The sequence below is a fragment of the Diadema setosum genome, chromosome 19 (assembly GCF_964275005.1).
Source record: "Diadema setosum chromosome 19, eeDiaSeto1, whole genome shotgun sequence".
In the NCBI taxonomy this organism is placed as follows: Eukaryota; Metazoa; Echinodermata; class Echinoidea; order Diadematoida; family Diadematidae; genus Diadema; species Diadema setosum.
Genome location: NC_092703.1, coordinates 35,161,002 through 35,177,913, shown reverse-complemented (window position 1 = coordinate 35,177,913; position 16,912 = coordinate 35,161,002). Strand labels below are relative to the sequence as shown.

At 38.9% G+C, this 16,912-nt stretch overlaps 1 protein-coding gene across 1 annotated transcript; it reads right to left on the bottom strand.

The window, feature by feature from the left end:
* Positions 1–1,214: 1,214 nt before the first annotated feature.
* Positions 1,215–15,389, bottom strand: LOC140242475 (uncharacterized). Its single transcript, XM_072322208.1, has 10 exons — positions 15,378–15,389; positions 14,347–14,616; positions 10,316–10,608; positions 9,740–9,795; positions 8,866–8,877; positions 8,280–8,391; positions 5,781–5,908; positions 3,722–4,296; positions 1,713–3,099; positions 1,215–1,273 (listed from the first exon to the last, which is right to left on the bottom strand). The coding sequence occupies exons 1-10, from the start codon at positions 15,387–15,389 to the stop codon at positions 1,215–1,217; spliced, it is 2,904 nt and encodes a 967-aa protein (XP_072178309.1).
* Between the last annotated feature and the right edge of the window lie 1,523 nt (positions 15,390–16,912).

The following is a 16,912-nucleotide window of genomic DNA, read 5'->3' as shown; positions in this document are numbered from 1 at the left end:
TTATTCATAAAAATGTTGATATGCTACATAAAGTATGCACATTTTCTGTAGGCTTGATGACTGTTTTTTTAAAGCAGATGAATATTTTTATGCCTCCAATTATATTATGGCACAAATTACCTTCACTTTCCTCTGCATAAAGGTTCAAGAAATTCCCACAATTTTCATATATTTTTCAACCTATGCAGTATCAAATAATATCGGTATGCTAGTAACTATACATCGCAATACTAGTAATCTAATCTGACACGGACGTACAACCAAGATGCTGTTTCAGTAGAAAAAATAGTAATACTAAATAAAATGAATAATAATAATAATAATAATAATAATAATAATAATAATGATAATAATAATAACAATAATAAGAATAACAATAATGATAATAACATGAATGATAATAATTATAATAATGGTACACAAATGAATAAATAGACAAAATTTAAAAAATCAAATAGAATAAAAAAAAAAAAACAAAGAACAGAAGACGAAGTGCTCTAAAATGTGCTGGTTGCTTTGAGGGTTCTACCTCCGAGCCTAGCTTATTTGAAGTGTCATTGTACAAAGTAAGTTCAACATAATATGACTAAGAAATGGAATACTTGAAATATAACCTCAGCAATACTACCAATGGCTACATTAGAAAAAAAAAGAAGTGCATGAGGTAGAAAAAAAATATTGATAATGACAACAAGGATAACACATTGTAGTACAGAGTCGGGTGAAAGGTCAGCTTCGTTAATCAGCAGGCAAGGGGTTCCATACCTCAGCTTCAATGTATGCAAGTAAGTTTGTCATAGTGTAGATTCAGTCAAGAATAAGTTGGCGTTATGTTTGGTGCTCGGAAAAAAAAAAATCATTTCGTAAATTTTGTCAGTTAACAGGCGGAGCGGAGCCGTACAATTTGCATATTTATACTGTACATTTTACGCAATATTGTTTTGTTATTATGCATTGCTTTAAACAAATATATGACGGTTTAGCGATATATGTAGATAGAAAAAAATAAAAATAACATTTAACTGCCAGTTTAAAACGTTTCTTGTTCATTGTTATTTGTTATTGTCAGTGACATCTTCATAACATTACCGTTGAGCACACTAGCGTGCATGGCACAACGCAAATTCTAGTTGAGTATAGGCGAAAATGAATGCCTTTTTTTCTTCATCATTCGCAACTCACTTCATTTGTACTATGTTGACAAGAATGTTTTATCAATCAATGATTGCACATGAAGGCGAGAAGGCGACATCTTCAAACTTGCCAAAGCGCCCTATAGATTTTAGAGACAAAAATTGCCTTGGTGAGTCTCAATATGTCATTCGCACATTAATTTTCCATCGGTATCCATCAACTCTGGTAGTCGATGTTCACCTTTACGAAGTCGACATAATGAGATTTCGAGCAGTGATTCATAATTTTTGTAGGCAAAAAGAAAAATAATAATGATAATTAAAAAAAAAAAAACAGGTGAAATACGCAAATTTTCCATGACAGAGGTGTGTTGTCATCTCCCTGTGAAGGTGAAATGAATTCAGTTATCCAATCTCGGCATGCTGATTCTGGGGGTAGGGAGGTCCACAGCGTACTCATACACATGCACAAAAAGGAAAAGAATAAACTCCTTTAGTCGTGTATTTGATGGGAGATGATCTTTTCATTTCAGTCTTTTTTGATCAATTTCAATGCTTTCATCGTTTTTGAAGCCTGACCACATGAAGGTAATGTATGGGCTTTGCTGACCATTGGTAACGCCATGTCAGGCAATTTTTTCTGCGTGGCTGTTTCCCCTTCTAAGGAGTGATTCGTGTCATAACCCTCGTCGCTCACCGAAAATCGTCGCGGCATCTGTGGCTGATCTCCGTTACCATCTTGCTTAGAATTTGGACGGTTTGATCGGTTTTGTTCAGCCCTGGAGCAAGACTTAGTTATCGACACCACAGCTTTCTCCTGGATCTTCCTCTCTTCCTCTATACTAGACGTGCTAGGACGGCCTGCTAAAGTGACTTTTACATTTGTCTTTAAAAGCGGCCCGTTCCCACGTGTAGGAACATTAGATTTTGGCGTTACGGTAACGGGGCACCTTTTCGTTTCTTTTCGTTTCGAGTGAAGGGAGGATCGTCGCTTCCTTAGAGCGATAAACTCTCTTGGCACCGTGCTTGTTCTTCTGGTCATGCGGAAAACTTTCACGGCTTCTTCATGTCTCTGTTTCCTATGTTCCCCCCGCTCCCTTCTGTCGCTTCCCAGTGTGTCACAGGCTTTAGCCGCCATCTCCGGCTGCCCCGATATAGCCGCATTTGTCCTAAAACGGTTCTGTGGTTTTGGATTCTTGAAAGTGACTCCTTTTTGCCCACCGCGTACATTTCCTTCATTTGCATGACTCAGAACAGTGCCTTCATTCTTGCGTGGAATTGGATATTTCAAGTTGGATTGTTTGAGTGGTCTGTCAGCAAACGTTTGTCGAAAATGAGACGCAAATGTAGTTCGGGAAAAATTCTGTGACTGTGGAAATGTGAGATGAACTGGACGTTTGCTGCTGAGGGGAAGCCGCCCAGGAGTTCGTCCGTCCGTTGTGTTACGTCGTGTTAACCCAACTGCTCTCTGCCTTGGTCTGCCTTCGTCTGACACAGAAACAGGAACCAATGTTTCCTTCGGTCTCTTTCCTTTACCGATTTCACAGTCATCAGTCTTTACATGATTACCTTTGAAACAAGCCGTTGTCACACCAGCGAGATTCGAGTTGTTTTTCAAGACTCTGCTTCCTTTCCCGAAAGAATCCGTAGTCTCACGCCCCAAGAGGATGATCCAGGGGTTCCCGCTATTAGACTTCAGCTGATTCCCGCGGGAATGGAACTTGTTGCCGATTCCTTGATTCTTGGTGACAACTTGACCGTCGAGTCTGGCCTCCGTTGGTGTATTTGCCATGGGAGCTGTTGTCAGATCATCGTCCAAGACTTCTCGGTAGATTTGACGTCTGGTTGGTGGAGGAGAAGGTCTGTCAGCTGTCATTTTGTTCATCTTTTCTGCTTCTTCTTCAATCACCATCGCCATTTTGAAGTGAAAGCTACCCTGTCGCTTTCCAGCAATCTGCCAGGCAGTCTGTTGGAAGATCGAGGAGTAAATATGGTAGGTAAACACAAATTGTACGACTAATACCCTGCAGATTGTAAACAGATGAATACTTGCTATTAACACATGGAATTATCGTGTTGTATATAAGTTATTTCACATATTGCTTTATTGCTGTTGTTGTTGTTTTAAAGAATGAAGAGAATGAGAGAAAAACTGGGGCCTTGTACATCAAATAATGTGCCCCAGACGATAGTAATGTAAAACAAATAAATCTTAGAGATATTAAACAAGAATATTAAACAGTGGCGGATCCAGGGAGGACCGCAGCCGGCGCACGCCATCCCCCCCCCCCTCTTTATTTTTTGTTGAAACAAAAGAAATAAAAAGAAAAATGGGGGAGGGGTGCGTGCGCCTCCCCCCCCCCTTTAATTTTGTAAACGCGCCCCTCTTTATGGAATTCCTGGATCCGCCCCTGTTAAATATAACATGATGGCTCCGAGGGAGCTCATAATGGGCGTCTCCGCAAAGGAGCTCATACAGTCTCCATGAGGGAGCTCATACAAAAAATAAAATACAACTATTAAATATTAAATATTAAATATTACTTATATATGTTTTATTGCAAAGAAGTGAAAGGGATCTAGATAACCTCCTCTGCCACAATGTTCTCTCCCTCGCTGCTGAAGTCGTCGATGTTAGTCATCCGATGATAGTCGTCGCCACTCTCAGTCTTTGTGGTTTGTTCGCCGGGCTTTGTATCAGAATGAGGGACTGTAGAATCTTTAACATCTCTCTCTGCTTCTACTTCTTCATCCACCCTTCTATCATTTCGGGAGCACGCTCGAAATGTTTCCCAGTTCTCTCGAAGTCTGCCTCGAATTTTTCGCACGTCTTCGTGGGCTCGTCGATTCAGGAGTAAATAATAAATGGCGGAAAACTCGTCAGCTCGGCCTGTCAATACTGAGTCACTTACAAGCGAGGACTTGATGCCAAAGTTTTCTTTGATTTCCTTGATGACATCGTGGTCCAGCAGCATACGGCTTACTCTTCGAGGGGATACTGATGAGCACGGTGTGCTGGGTGGTGTTGGGGTCGCTGGGTCTGAGATGAGCGAATGTAGTGGTTTAAAGCTCCCAGCAAGCCAAGGGTGGCACAAGACCTCGTCAATAGTTGGTCGTTTCTTAGGGTCAGGTTGTAGCAGCGTCCGTACAAAGTTCTTGCAGTCTGCAGATGACAGTAAGTATTTATTGTGGTTGAATAGTCATGAAATCTTCGGAAATAATAGACAAAAACACGCACTGAGAATGTCATTGTGGACAAAGCGGGTGGAAGGCAAAACTTTTTTTTTAGCCTTGTGCCAATCTTAGCTCGAACAAGAAACATTAATGATTTCAATGATGAATACCGAGTCAATAATGGTATCGTTTTGAAACAAAGATCAAAGTAAACCAACTTCCTGATGTTGGAAATTTTATTTTAAGCTAAACGTATCAATTGTTGCACCTTTCTGTAAACACGTAAACACTTCATCGAATTCATTAATTACGTTCTTATTTATTCTTCCTCTTGATATCTCGATAATCGAGCAGGGAAAATTTACAATTGGATGTTATGCGGTGTGACATTCAAAGACAGACGTCCATTTTTCACAGTTTGATTGACATACATTTATGAAAATCACAATCTTGTGTAGGTCAATCTCCACACCAGTTTTTGAGTTATTCGGAGTTCGGCGTCAATCGAGTTTGGCGAAAGATTTAACACACACGATAAAATCTGATGTCATAATGCCTCGCTTGAGTGTCTGCTGCTACTAACACCTGACTAATGAACAATGCCAGATGAAATCGATATATCCTGAATGGTCCGTTCTGAGAATATGCACTTGACTGTGTGATAGCAGGAGGGCTGACGATCGAGTCTAACACGTTTGAGTATCAGTGAAGATTCCGTTCATGATGAGAAACTTACACCTGACGCCAAGGCTGGAAATCACAACTGGTTTCATTAGCCATGTCTCACCTTACCTACTCAGTGACACAGCCGACACAGCTTGACATAGGATACGAGAAACAACGTACGCCATCTGTGATACCATACTTTTCAACGAACACAAACTCGTTTATTTTAAGAGGCAGCATTTCGTAAATGTTTGTTCCACAAAAGTCGCATAGCGTTTGGGTTCAAGGGACTGTACGGGTTTGCTTGTCATGTACATTGTATCAATGTATCCAAGGTGGTATGCATATCGAGTTGTTAGTCGTAGGTCTTGTTAATGCAGCCATTCATCTCATTCTTGTCTCAGTCGGAGAGCCTGAATTATCTCCCTTCTTTGTGCCCTCTTTCTTTGAATTTCATTGTATTTCAATTTCCTTGTTTTTCCTCCCGTCAATTCCTTTTCCTTTTCGTTGTCATCTATACTCCTACTTATCACATATATGTTTCTTCTGCTTACCATCATTATTCTTATTAGATTATGATACCAGTCATTCACGTCTCCCTTTCTTGATAATGTGAAAAAGTACATTTTTTCTCTCTTCTAGAGTGTGTACTTGCTAGTTCGTGCACAATGCATATTATGTTGTGTGTGTGTGTGTGTGTGTGCATTGCGTGTTTGTGTGAGTATGCAGTGTATGTATAGACAATAAAAGTAAAATGGGCATTGAAAAAAATAATACCAGTACTGAAAAAATGACACCATATCTTACCGGAAGAGAGTCGTGGTGGGAGTCTTCCCAAGTCACCTTTCAGTATTTTCTTCAAGAGCTGATGGAGGCTGAACGGCTCCACGACAAAAGGCAAGGTTCCAGTCAGGATCGCAAACGTGTTTACTCCTCTGTGAGAAGTCAAGAAGAAAAAGAGACACGCAAAGAAATAAATCATTGATGATTAACAATCCATCTATAAAATCTCTGAAATAAATCTATTCTGGTACAGGTCTTACAAGTTGTCATGTTACCATAATTATGATCCTGACATGGACCTATTAATCGTGGTCATAACTTATTTCTTCTATGGGTTTGTGGGTAATGTGAGCACACTTCTAGATGAATCGCAGCTCAATTACTTAAGATTTAAAAATATGGTGACTACTAATATAATATTTGTTTGCTATTGTGCGAGGGTGTGACACTGAGATGGTCTTTACTGCCGGGGCGCCAATTAGCAAAATGTCATTACGATTATTTATGACAAAAGAAACGTAATCATAAAATATAACACCAATTCCTGTGGCTATTGTTAAACGTATACGAAGCGCTGAGCGTAATGGTTAATCCGGTAGGTCCCCCATTAACTCCCTTTTCTAATGTCTTTTAGCATCACCATGGGTCAAGTCATAGGCTATCAGTAATCTGACAAATGATGCTAAAATATTTGTCTTGAGTAATTAGAGTGTCCGCCAAAGGATGCCAGGTCTCTCTATGTTGACATTTCCGTCCCGAAAATGACCAGATTTTGCTCTTCGTTCTCATTATGCGAGACAGAGGTATATAATATCCGCACAGTAAGCAGATGACCATCGTTTGTATTTAGTTTTTTAGTGACTTTTGACTTCGTTAATACACAGGTTGAGCAGAGGAGAGGCTGTAAAAATGAACCTTATAGACACGGTTTCGCAACGAAAAAAAAATCAACATGATAACTTGGAAAAAGAAATATCATCTCAAAATCAACATGGAAATACAAATAAAAACCGTTGTATTGGTCTTGTGTTTCTGCGTAGATGTCAACGTTGTTTCTCAAAATGTATGTTTGATGATTATGCTTATCTTAGCGTCATCCTAACTACCATCTGCATAGAGGGATATTGACAATGACTGTGAAGGTGCACTAAGGTGAACTGTACTGGTTCACGCTTGATTCAAAGAGTAATATCAAATAGACAGACTAGTTCAAGCGGAAATGAAAATACGACTACAGTTATGCAATTTTTCAGTTTCCTTTTTTTTTTTTTTTTTTGGAGTTTCACAATCACAGTGACATGAATTAGATGGGGTATAGCAATGTCATTGCCGCACAATATCCCAGTGGTTTGTGCATCAAATGGGTTAGAAAAATATTGCATTGCATACTTTGTAACTTACAATCCCTCCACAGGAATATATTGCTGTGGAGGGAGTGTAAGTTACAAAGTAAACGGTAAACAAATCATTCGCATTAAATTGTTTTTGAATTGCAACTCCACAACGACAATATATTGTCATTGTGGAGTTGCAATTCAACAACAATCTAATGCGAATGACAATTTGTTTACCGTAATTCATTAAAGGATTTTGGTGAAGATTCGAACTCAGGTTAGTGAGAAACTCGTGACTAAAAATACAACATCTTATCATCGTATTTAATACAGTAATTTTCAATACTATGACCAGTTACCAATGTTTCTTCAATGCGAGAATAACTCCAAATCTACAGCTCTATGTCCGATTAAACAAAATCTGTACCGTTTCGTTTATATACTATCCACAAGTGATGTTAACTCAAATAAGGTCGGAGTGGTATTACATGTGAAGTAATTCAGGTTTCCAACTGTTTTGATATAATGAGAAACCTCCGTACTCTCTAAAAAATTCGAGTGAAAATATTCACTCTTAAAAGAGTGAATACAAAAAAGAGTGAATTTAGAGTGAAATTGGAGTGAATTTCGAGTGAAAATGTTCATTTTCACTCGTTTTAGAGTGACGTCAGGGATCACTCCAAAATCTTCGAGTGATCCCTGAGGTCACTCCAAAATGAGTGAAAATAATCATTTTCACTCAAAATTCACTCCAATTTCACTCTAAATTCACTCTTTTTTTGTATTCACTCTTTTAAGAGTGAATATTTTCACTCGATTTTTTTTTAAAGAGTAGAATATATTAAAGAGCAGTCGATTGTAACAGGAATTCAAATTTTATTTGATGAAATTGGTTTTAGAATTGCTGAGATATCCAAAACCAAAGAAGCACTAATAAAAGGCGGGACCCACCTTTAATCATGACCACTTTGTTTACTTTGTTTTTCAATATCTCAGCCATTTCAAAACAGATATTCATCAAATAATCTTTGAAATCCTCTTATAGGATTGTATGCTCTTTAACATTTTATGACTTAGTAGTGGTTTGCAAGTATTTTGCACAAAATTAAAACCTGAATCCCACATCTCAACAAAAACCATAGGCCTAGTATACCATCCCTTTTCATGCGACCTATAATTATCGTCTTACATGCTCCATACGTCCACCTTAGGTCCATATCGCTTCCTGGCAATAATCTCTGGTGCAGCATAGGCAGGACTTCCACACAGTGTTCCTGCGAAGTCTTCTATCCCGAAGAGATCTTTGGTAAATCTATTCTTTCCACGGCCATTTTGTCTCACATCAACTGACTCTGCCTCTGTTACTTTTCTTCCTTTTACACATTTATCTTCCTTTCTATGACGTAGACTTGCTCCCCCATGTAGCCTGGGTCTGGCTCGCTGCTTGTTTCCATGTTCCTTTGCTGGTTCCAAGTCATCTTTACTCACTGTGCCTTTCTTCTCTCGCCACTTTCCCGCTCTACCGTCATGAGGGAAAGATGTTGCTTTGGTTGTCTGTGCGTCCTGGCCTTCCCTTGTACGACTCACAGACGGTGGACTCACCATACACCCTTGTCGCTTAGTAGGCATAGCATCATTTCGAGAGTCAGTTCTCCTATCAAGACATTGTCTTTGACTAGATCCCGTCTGTGTTTGCTTCACTCCGCCCTTATCCCTCTCTTCGCTGGATGCTTCTTTCACCGTGTGCTGCCCCTCCATGTTGCTGAAGCGGTTACTAAGACCAAAATCTGCCGAAACCAGTATATAGGATAAGCAATGTAATTATACTACACACAAATTCGATCAACAAAACAGCACTGACAATGTTTCGTTCACTTACACATGGACACATTGTACGGAAATTTACTCCAAAACATACTGCGTGGATTTATTGTATGCAGAACTATTGCACCAACACATCGGTTAAATTAGTAGAAAATGGGACTATACCGTTGATGTGCAAACTAAGTTATGAAGCTTTCAAGTCTTTTGTTTGATCAATATGCTGCCATCGTTGCCATGGAAACTGCCGCCATTCGTGATGTTGCAGGATATTCAATTAAATGATGTAAAGAAAATATAAAAGAGACTTTAAACAGTCCCTTTCTATAGGAATTAAGTCAGTGGTGCTTTTCAATATGCCATAAAAAACTATTACTAGTCCTTTATATAAAGCATTTTCGAAAGTCTGCAAACATTCGGACATACTTTTATATCTATTAAAAAGCAATATTATGTGCACTAAATTTTAAAGGAACTTTTGAAAGAGTTTACAAGTTTGAATTGGACCACTGCAATTCAAAGTATAGAATCATTCTAAAAGATTGTCCTCTATTTTTCATTTGAAGTGTTATCTGTTTCCTGAAAGAACATATCATTCTCATTATTTTACATTTGAAAAATACCCAGATGTATGATTCGTTGTGGAGATTTTGTATTCTTTTTATTTCGCCTAGCAAAACAAGGAGGTGATTTCAAAGATTATGAATATAGTATACATTATTGCCGATGAATAAGGAAATACATGTACATCATTCGCAAAAAAAAAGGAAAAGTCACATTCACTCAAAACAAATACAATATGAGCGAACATTCGAAGTGGATACATACCGATGATCTTTACGTTGTCGTCGTCATCTAGTAATAGGTTTTCCACCTTGAGATCTCTGATGTCAGGGTGAAGACAGCACAGCGGGAAGGAGGGAAAAAATAGAGAAAGAACACTCACTCTACTACACTCTGTTTTACGTACAGATGGATGAGACTCTTGAACATTAATTCACGCTTCACGCAATAATAGCCATGATTGGTTAGCTCCGCTGATGATTCAAATGCTTCCATTCCCACACAAATAGGCCCTGTATATGCCTATACACACATATAATATGCACTCGGAATTCGTACAGTCAATTAGGCCTACATAATATTTATGCCGACCCGAAGAAAAATCCAAAAATTTCCCCATATAAGAATATGAACTTATAAGACAAGTCAAAGATCTATGTCCAACTCAATAGACCTGCATATAGTCACATCCTCAGTGTCCAAGCACAATTCGAACACGTTCATTCACATGTTTATTTACATTATTTAAACTGATATTACCAGTGAACAAAGGAAGAATGGACATATCTTTTGACCCGTAAGTCAACTTTTCGCTCTCTGGTACGATTTCGTAACACGTACCTGTGCATGACTCCCATCTGATGCATGTGATGTACGGCTGACACCACCTGTTTGATGTACCTCCCAGCCAAGCCTTCCTCCAGCCCTCCCCGCTCACAAACCTTGTCCAGCAGTGGGCCACCCTCACAGAGTTCCATCACCATGTACAGATTATTGTCTGTTTCCATGGTTTCCAGAAGCCGCACAATGTTAGGGTGCCCAAGGAGCTGTAGGAGCCCCGCCTCTCTGCGGAGAGTCTTATTCAGATAGGGGTCCTTCCTAGCAGCTATCTTGTCGATGACTTTTATAGCCACCTGTATCAGATAAAATGATAATTCGAATGATACAACAAATTATATTCTCGAGTAAAAACAATATGTCATGGGTCTGTAAAGAAACCGGTGAACACAGGGATTGATGGGGAGCTGAATACACACTGTTGGTCTTTTTTTTTTTCATTGTTTTGACAGAACTTGTTCCATACGTCAGAGAAAAAAAAAATCTGGTAAAATATATTCTTGCATACAGTTTTTTTTTCCTCGAACTAGTCAATACTTTTCTTAACACCTTGCAAACACACAAACAAATTGCATCAGATTCTGCAATCTGTGCTTGTGAATATCTCTAGTCGTTTGACAGCCACTCCGTGACTCTGGCATGTCAGTATGATAATATAACATGCCAGAAGTTCTCTCTACCGAGTCGAAAAGGTCAAATTTTGTTTAGCGCTATTAAAGATTTAGCGCTAATTGCACATAGAAAGTTATACACAACAGTACGTCCGCAGAATGATATTGTCATGTTTACATGAAGAATAGTTGCCAAAAAAAAGAAGAACACACCAAAAAAAAAAAAAGAACCGTACAAAAAGTCACTAATATAAACAACGTCACATAACAATATCATGATGCATGATATCCTATTGATCAGTCTATGCTGACCAAAAATCGACCAAAATATAAAGAAATGATGCATGATAATACATGAAAGTATACGGATTATGCAGTATACACACACTTTTGTATGTTGTTACTAATTGTTACAAATACTTAAATCATTTTGTATGTTGTTACATATTGTTACAAAATAATACTTCAATCAGAGTTACAAGGTTAAATTGTTATAAGGCATTGTGGACAATGTAATCGAAATACCATGGTTATTGTGCAAGAAAAATAAAGAGTATTAAGATGCCCCACGTTAAAATAGGAAATGGGCCAACGAGTGGGAAGAAAAGAAAAGGAGATCACAAAATCTAATATTCTTACATAACTTTTTTATATAATAGTCTTTGTAATGTAAGTATACGCGAAAAGACTACGTGCAATTATGTATAAGGGCTATCAAGAATAGCATTATTGCCTTGCTTTTCTTCTAAATACAGGTACCCTGATACCAGCTCATGTATAACATTATTTGCTTCATGGTGTTGATTTACATAATACAGAGGGACTATAGTATACATGTTGTTTGCTGAGTAGACATATCCATGCTATCGGGTACTTTTAGCATAAAAAATAATGTAAAACGTAAGATGCAATGGTCAGTGGCACTTTAGGCTGACGAAGTCGGCAAGTGCTGACCATCAGCATCGGATTACCAACCTCAGCATTGATTTCTCCCAAAAATAGCGAGCTTGCGAATCGTCTTTGTTCTTGGGTACGAAGCAATCCAAGTGACACTAATTCTTCGTGAACAATGTCACCATGATTGTAGGCGTAGGCCTACTTTTAGCGGTTCATTTTGTGGTTCACTTTGCCAAACACCTAAGCTGTCTTGATGGTATAATGGTGGTAGGTGCTATAATAATAACTTAAATTATATGAAACGTAGTTTTATATGCTAATATCTAAAAAGAGAATACGTTATTACTGGATGTAATATTTTGTTGCACTTGTTGCGTCTAAACTCTCTAGTTGCAGCATTCATCAGGAGGGCGCGGAAGCAGGGGATCGGGTGGAGCTGCGACCCCCGCACTTTTGGCTCTTAAAGGACCCCCCCAAAACAAAAAAAAACAAAAAAAAACAAACAACAACAACAAACAAACAAACAAAACAAAACAAAAACACTTACACAAACAAACAAACACACAAACAAACCAACAACAACAAAACCCATGACTTTCCGAGGATTCCATCCTGAGACTCTTCTTTTCAAAGGGGTGGAATGGATGGCATCGACCCAATTGACAACCCCCACCCTCCGGGCCCGCAGCCCTAACTTTTCTAGACCTTACCACCTCCCTGGCCTTACAAAATGATTAACGAAGTCGGAAATGCATTCTTTTCTCACTAAATTTGCAAACTTAAAGAAATGCTGTTACTCTCCTGAGGCTAAACAAACATCTAAACGTCATCTCAAGGTTCACTGTCAATGTTCAGCATCTACTTTTTTATGTAACTACTTCTCTCTTTATGTCCCTCGCTCGCCCTCTCCCTTTCACTTCCACGCCTCTCTACGGGTTGACCTTGACTCCATTGCATGAAAGTTGTCAGTCCTGACAAGTTGTCAGTCTCTGACCACTGCAGTAAAATCCTTGGTTTTGACTGGCTGAGAAGCTCTGGTGTCTGACTGTTACCATGGTGATTGTCAGTAATTGACAACTTGTCAGGGCTGACAACTTTCATGGAACGGTACCCTGATTGTCCCTGAATTGTCTGGATATTTTGATTACGTCATATCCTATACAAACGGATAATTAGAAATATGGCTCTAGCAGTTCATACAGCAAAGTCAAACCAGGGAGGTGACATAAAGAATCCACGCTGGCTGCATGCCCTCGCACCACTAAAAGATCTATTCGTATTTTACCAAGGTAATATAATGATATCATCGCGCGATAAGCGCTAAGATACCATTTAAACTAACTTGTGATGTCAGGCATATCTTTGGTTGTGGACCTACGAACAATTAACTATTCATCCATTAGACGTGAAAACATACTTTAAGCACTTTCGACATAATGAAATACAGAATATCATGAATACAAACAAAGTCCAACTCTAATGATAGTAGCTAAAGAAAACCTTGTCGTCAAAAAAGAATTATGCGGTACAGAAGACCGCTCCTGTGCATTTCCACTATTTTTCTAATCGACCACTCCAAAAGAAATTTATAAAAAGGGAATGTAAATAAACAGCCAGACTAGTACTTCAGCATTATCTGCATCGCAAAAAGCACAGTTTGATTTTTTTTTTCTCAATAACAGGAAATGCCTATTGATCATACACGCAAACAGATAACAGCATACAGATGAAAGCAGTTAAAACTGGTTTGTACATATACAACGCCGAAAAAAATTACACATCATGGTACGTCACGTAAAATACTAATAATAAAAAAAAAAAACGTTAGGTACCGTTCATATTTCTTTGCCCCGAACATTCAACTTGATATACTTCAACAACCAGCTAATAAATTGTCGTTGTTGTAGTTGTTGTTGTTGTTGTTGTTGTTGTTGTTGTTGTTTTTGTTTTTCAACAGACAATAGTTGCCGTATAGAGCAAAAACACACGGGAGACAGTTCTTTATGTTAATTGTGAAATTAAGGCAGTTTCAACAAATGGATTGTTCGTTGGAAACGTTTCATTAAGTTTTGGGCCCCAATATGAAAACTGAATCGCTAATTAATGAACGCGAATTGCGTGATCACAGATACTTTACCGCATTGTGGATAGTGTTATTAGTCCGTTCAACAAACGACACTTTCAAAATAAATTTGACATTTCATTTCTTCAAAAGAACAGCTTCATTACCCCAAGATGTTGAGATAACTACATTTTAACCTTTTTAACATTTTCTCGCAACAGCCGGGAAATTAATGTTTTGATTTTGTATCTGAGAACAAGCTTTGTCCATGTAAGGGGGTAAAATGTATGAATTCGTGATGCGTGATTACTTTCTTTAACTACAAGATGATAGGGCCTATATTTCATCAACTATAAACTACCTCATCAAAACGTTGTGTTGTTCGAATCGTCCGACTGATCGGAGTTGATGATCAACCCCATTTTTATTGATGACACAAAAGATTGCCTTGTAATTAAACTCACCTTTTCCCCTACGAGGACATGCATAGCTTCTTTCACCTTGGCAAAGCTTCCTTCTCCAATGGTTCTCCCAAGTAGATACGGTCCAACTCTTTTCGTATGTGAGTACGACGACATCAGCTCTTTCGACATCGCTGATCTCCCTACTACAGCCATGACGCCCTTCGCCGTTGACGTCTCTTTTTGACTGAGCTCCACCCCCTGGTTGGTGGTAGTCGGTGATAATGACTTGCAAGCTGTGAAGTGGGTAGCGTTTAGTGCCAGACCTCCTGTCTGTACCGACGCATTTATGCAAATAACGCGGTGAGGCCGACCTCTCGGCCAGCTCTCTGCTGACCAGTGCTCTCATAGAGGTCGTTGACACAACCTAGCTATCTTCATCCTCAGTTGGTAACAGAGAGGGTTTGTCAACATCAACCCATATGCGGTTTACAACTTGAACCTGACAGAATATTTTGTTACCAAACAACTACAGGTAGGGCTATTTCTAAGAAAACCATATGTGCCTAACATTGTAGGTTGTAGAGACCATGGCACGTGATGGTAAATTTCCCCTGATGAACTGGAGATAAGTATTGAATCAGTTACACTTCCACGAATATTGATCCTCGCTGAGTAGCCGATACTGTGAAAGTGTCAACTTTCCGTCCAAATAATAAAGGGATTATACTACAGTACTGGAAGGTGAGATGATTATATACCCGTGTATCCGTGTCATCGAATATAGAAGTCTGATTAATGGAGAAACGCGATAAAACCCAGTGGATTAGTATTCTGACGAGTAATTTTGACCCAAGCGCCATTTTAAAGAAATTCTCCGCTACCACACTGTAATAACTAACAGCCAGTTTTCCGTGCAATCTGTGAAATAATTCCAGATCGATGGAACTTTGTTCACAGAGAATTTTGAAACCTGTACTGGACGTTGCAAGAGGGCGTTGTTCAATGAGGAACAAGATATAGGCAAGCAAATAATTACGGATGTAGGATAATTTGTATATGGTCTGGGTGCCGGAGGCTGAACCTTGTTTTACCATCTGCCTCATGTTTTTAGTGGATTCAGTTAATTTTGAAAATGCTGAATGCGAATCTTGATGATAGAGCCCTTGCATCTTAGAAGACTTTGAGATATTAAAAATGGCTTCCAAAATGGGCGCAAGAAAAGATGTAATTCCCATATATATTTCCCCATAAACGATTGAAATTGAAAACAATTTCTTTCGAGGGAGCTGAATCCGAATCCGGATGGTGCAGCTTTTTCATCCTTGAATATTTTAAGATACTCGAGATGGCCGACGAACTGGCCACCAAACCGGCAGCCAAAATAGCGCTGGTATCTGAAAATCCTTTACATTCCCTTATTAATGGTAAAAACTGGAACAAATTGAAGGTGTTTATGTCATGATAAAATAAAATTTTTAATAACAAAGTTGAGATCATTCAAGCTCAAGTCAGAAAATCAAACACAAGTCTCAAAATATTTCATTTTGATTGGCTGATACCTGATTTTTTTTTTTTTTTTTTAATTCAGACTTTGAATGATTGCATCTTTTTACGAGACAGGCTCCTGGTTGGTAAAAGTGAGGAGGGTCGGCTCGTTGTGATGTACCTGCCTGTTGGGGACGACATACAAGAATGGGTATAAGCTGTTTCCTTTTTCTGTTGCTTTGACTCACTATGGAGCTACAGATCGCCAGTCGTATAGATTATGTCCCCTGATCCGTCTCGCTCATACTGTAAAACTGCATCGTGATGTCTGTGTATGTGGGGGTGTTATTTGATATAATCTCAATCATGACAGGGTCTATGGCCACACTAAATGATTGACAATATCCAGAGATTGAATTAATCTATCAAAACGGGCTTTCAAGTGAATCTCAAGCATGCATGGAATGGAAGCCAACTCCCGGAGCTGCGACACGATGTACATAATAAATGTTATTATAGGCAAACGTGTGTATGTACAACGTAGTAGACCTACACGCCAGGAAAAATACACAGAGGATTGCACATCTAGTGGTGTTGGTAAAACAAACAAACAAACAAATAACAAACAAACAAAAACAAACAAACACATAAAACATGAAGAGAATAAGACTTGGATTTTACAAGAAAGATTGAACTGTATTGTAGGCCTGTATCGTTCATGAATCCTGCCCGTGCTGATCGATTATGTCCGTTCAGAATGCCCCCTCCCCTTTATCTTCCCTCCCCTCTCCCTTTTCTCGCTCCCTCCCCCCCCCCCCAAAAAAAAAAAAAAAATCTCTCCCTCCCCCATCTCTCTCTCTCTCTCTCTCCCTCTCTCTCTCTCTCTCCCTCTCTCTCTCTCTCTCTCCTGAAGATTGCAGTATGTTTGGAAACATATCAACGCCTTGCCAAGAACAAGTGGTGTCATTTGTATCACATCATTGTATTATGTCATCGAGTCTGTTGACTGTTGGACTTGTGTCTCGGGTGTACAGCAACGTAAATAATTGCGGAATCTTAGCAATACAGATAAAGATACATGAAGACGAAGTTTGTAGGCATGTCAGCATCAAAGGATGAAGAAGAGAAAAACAACACGATT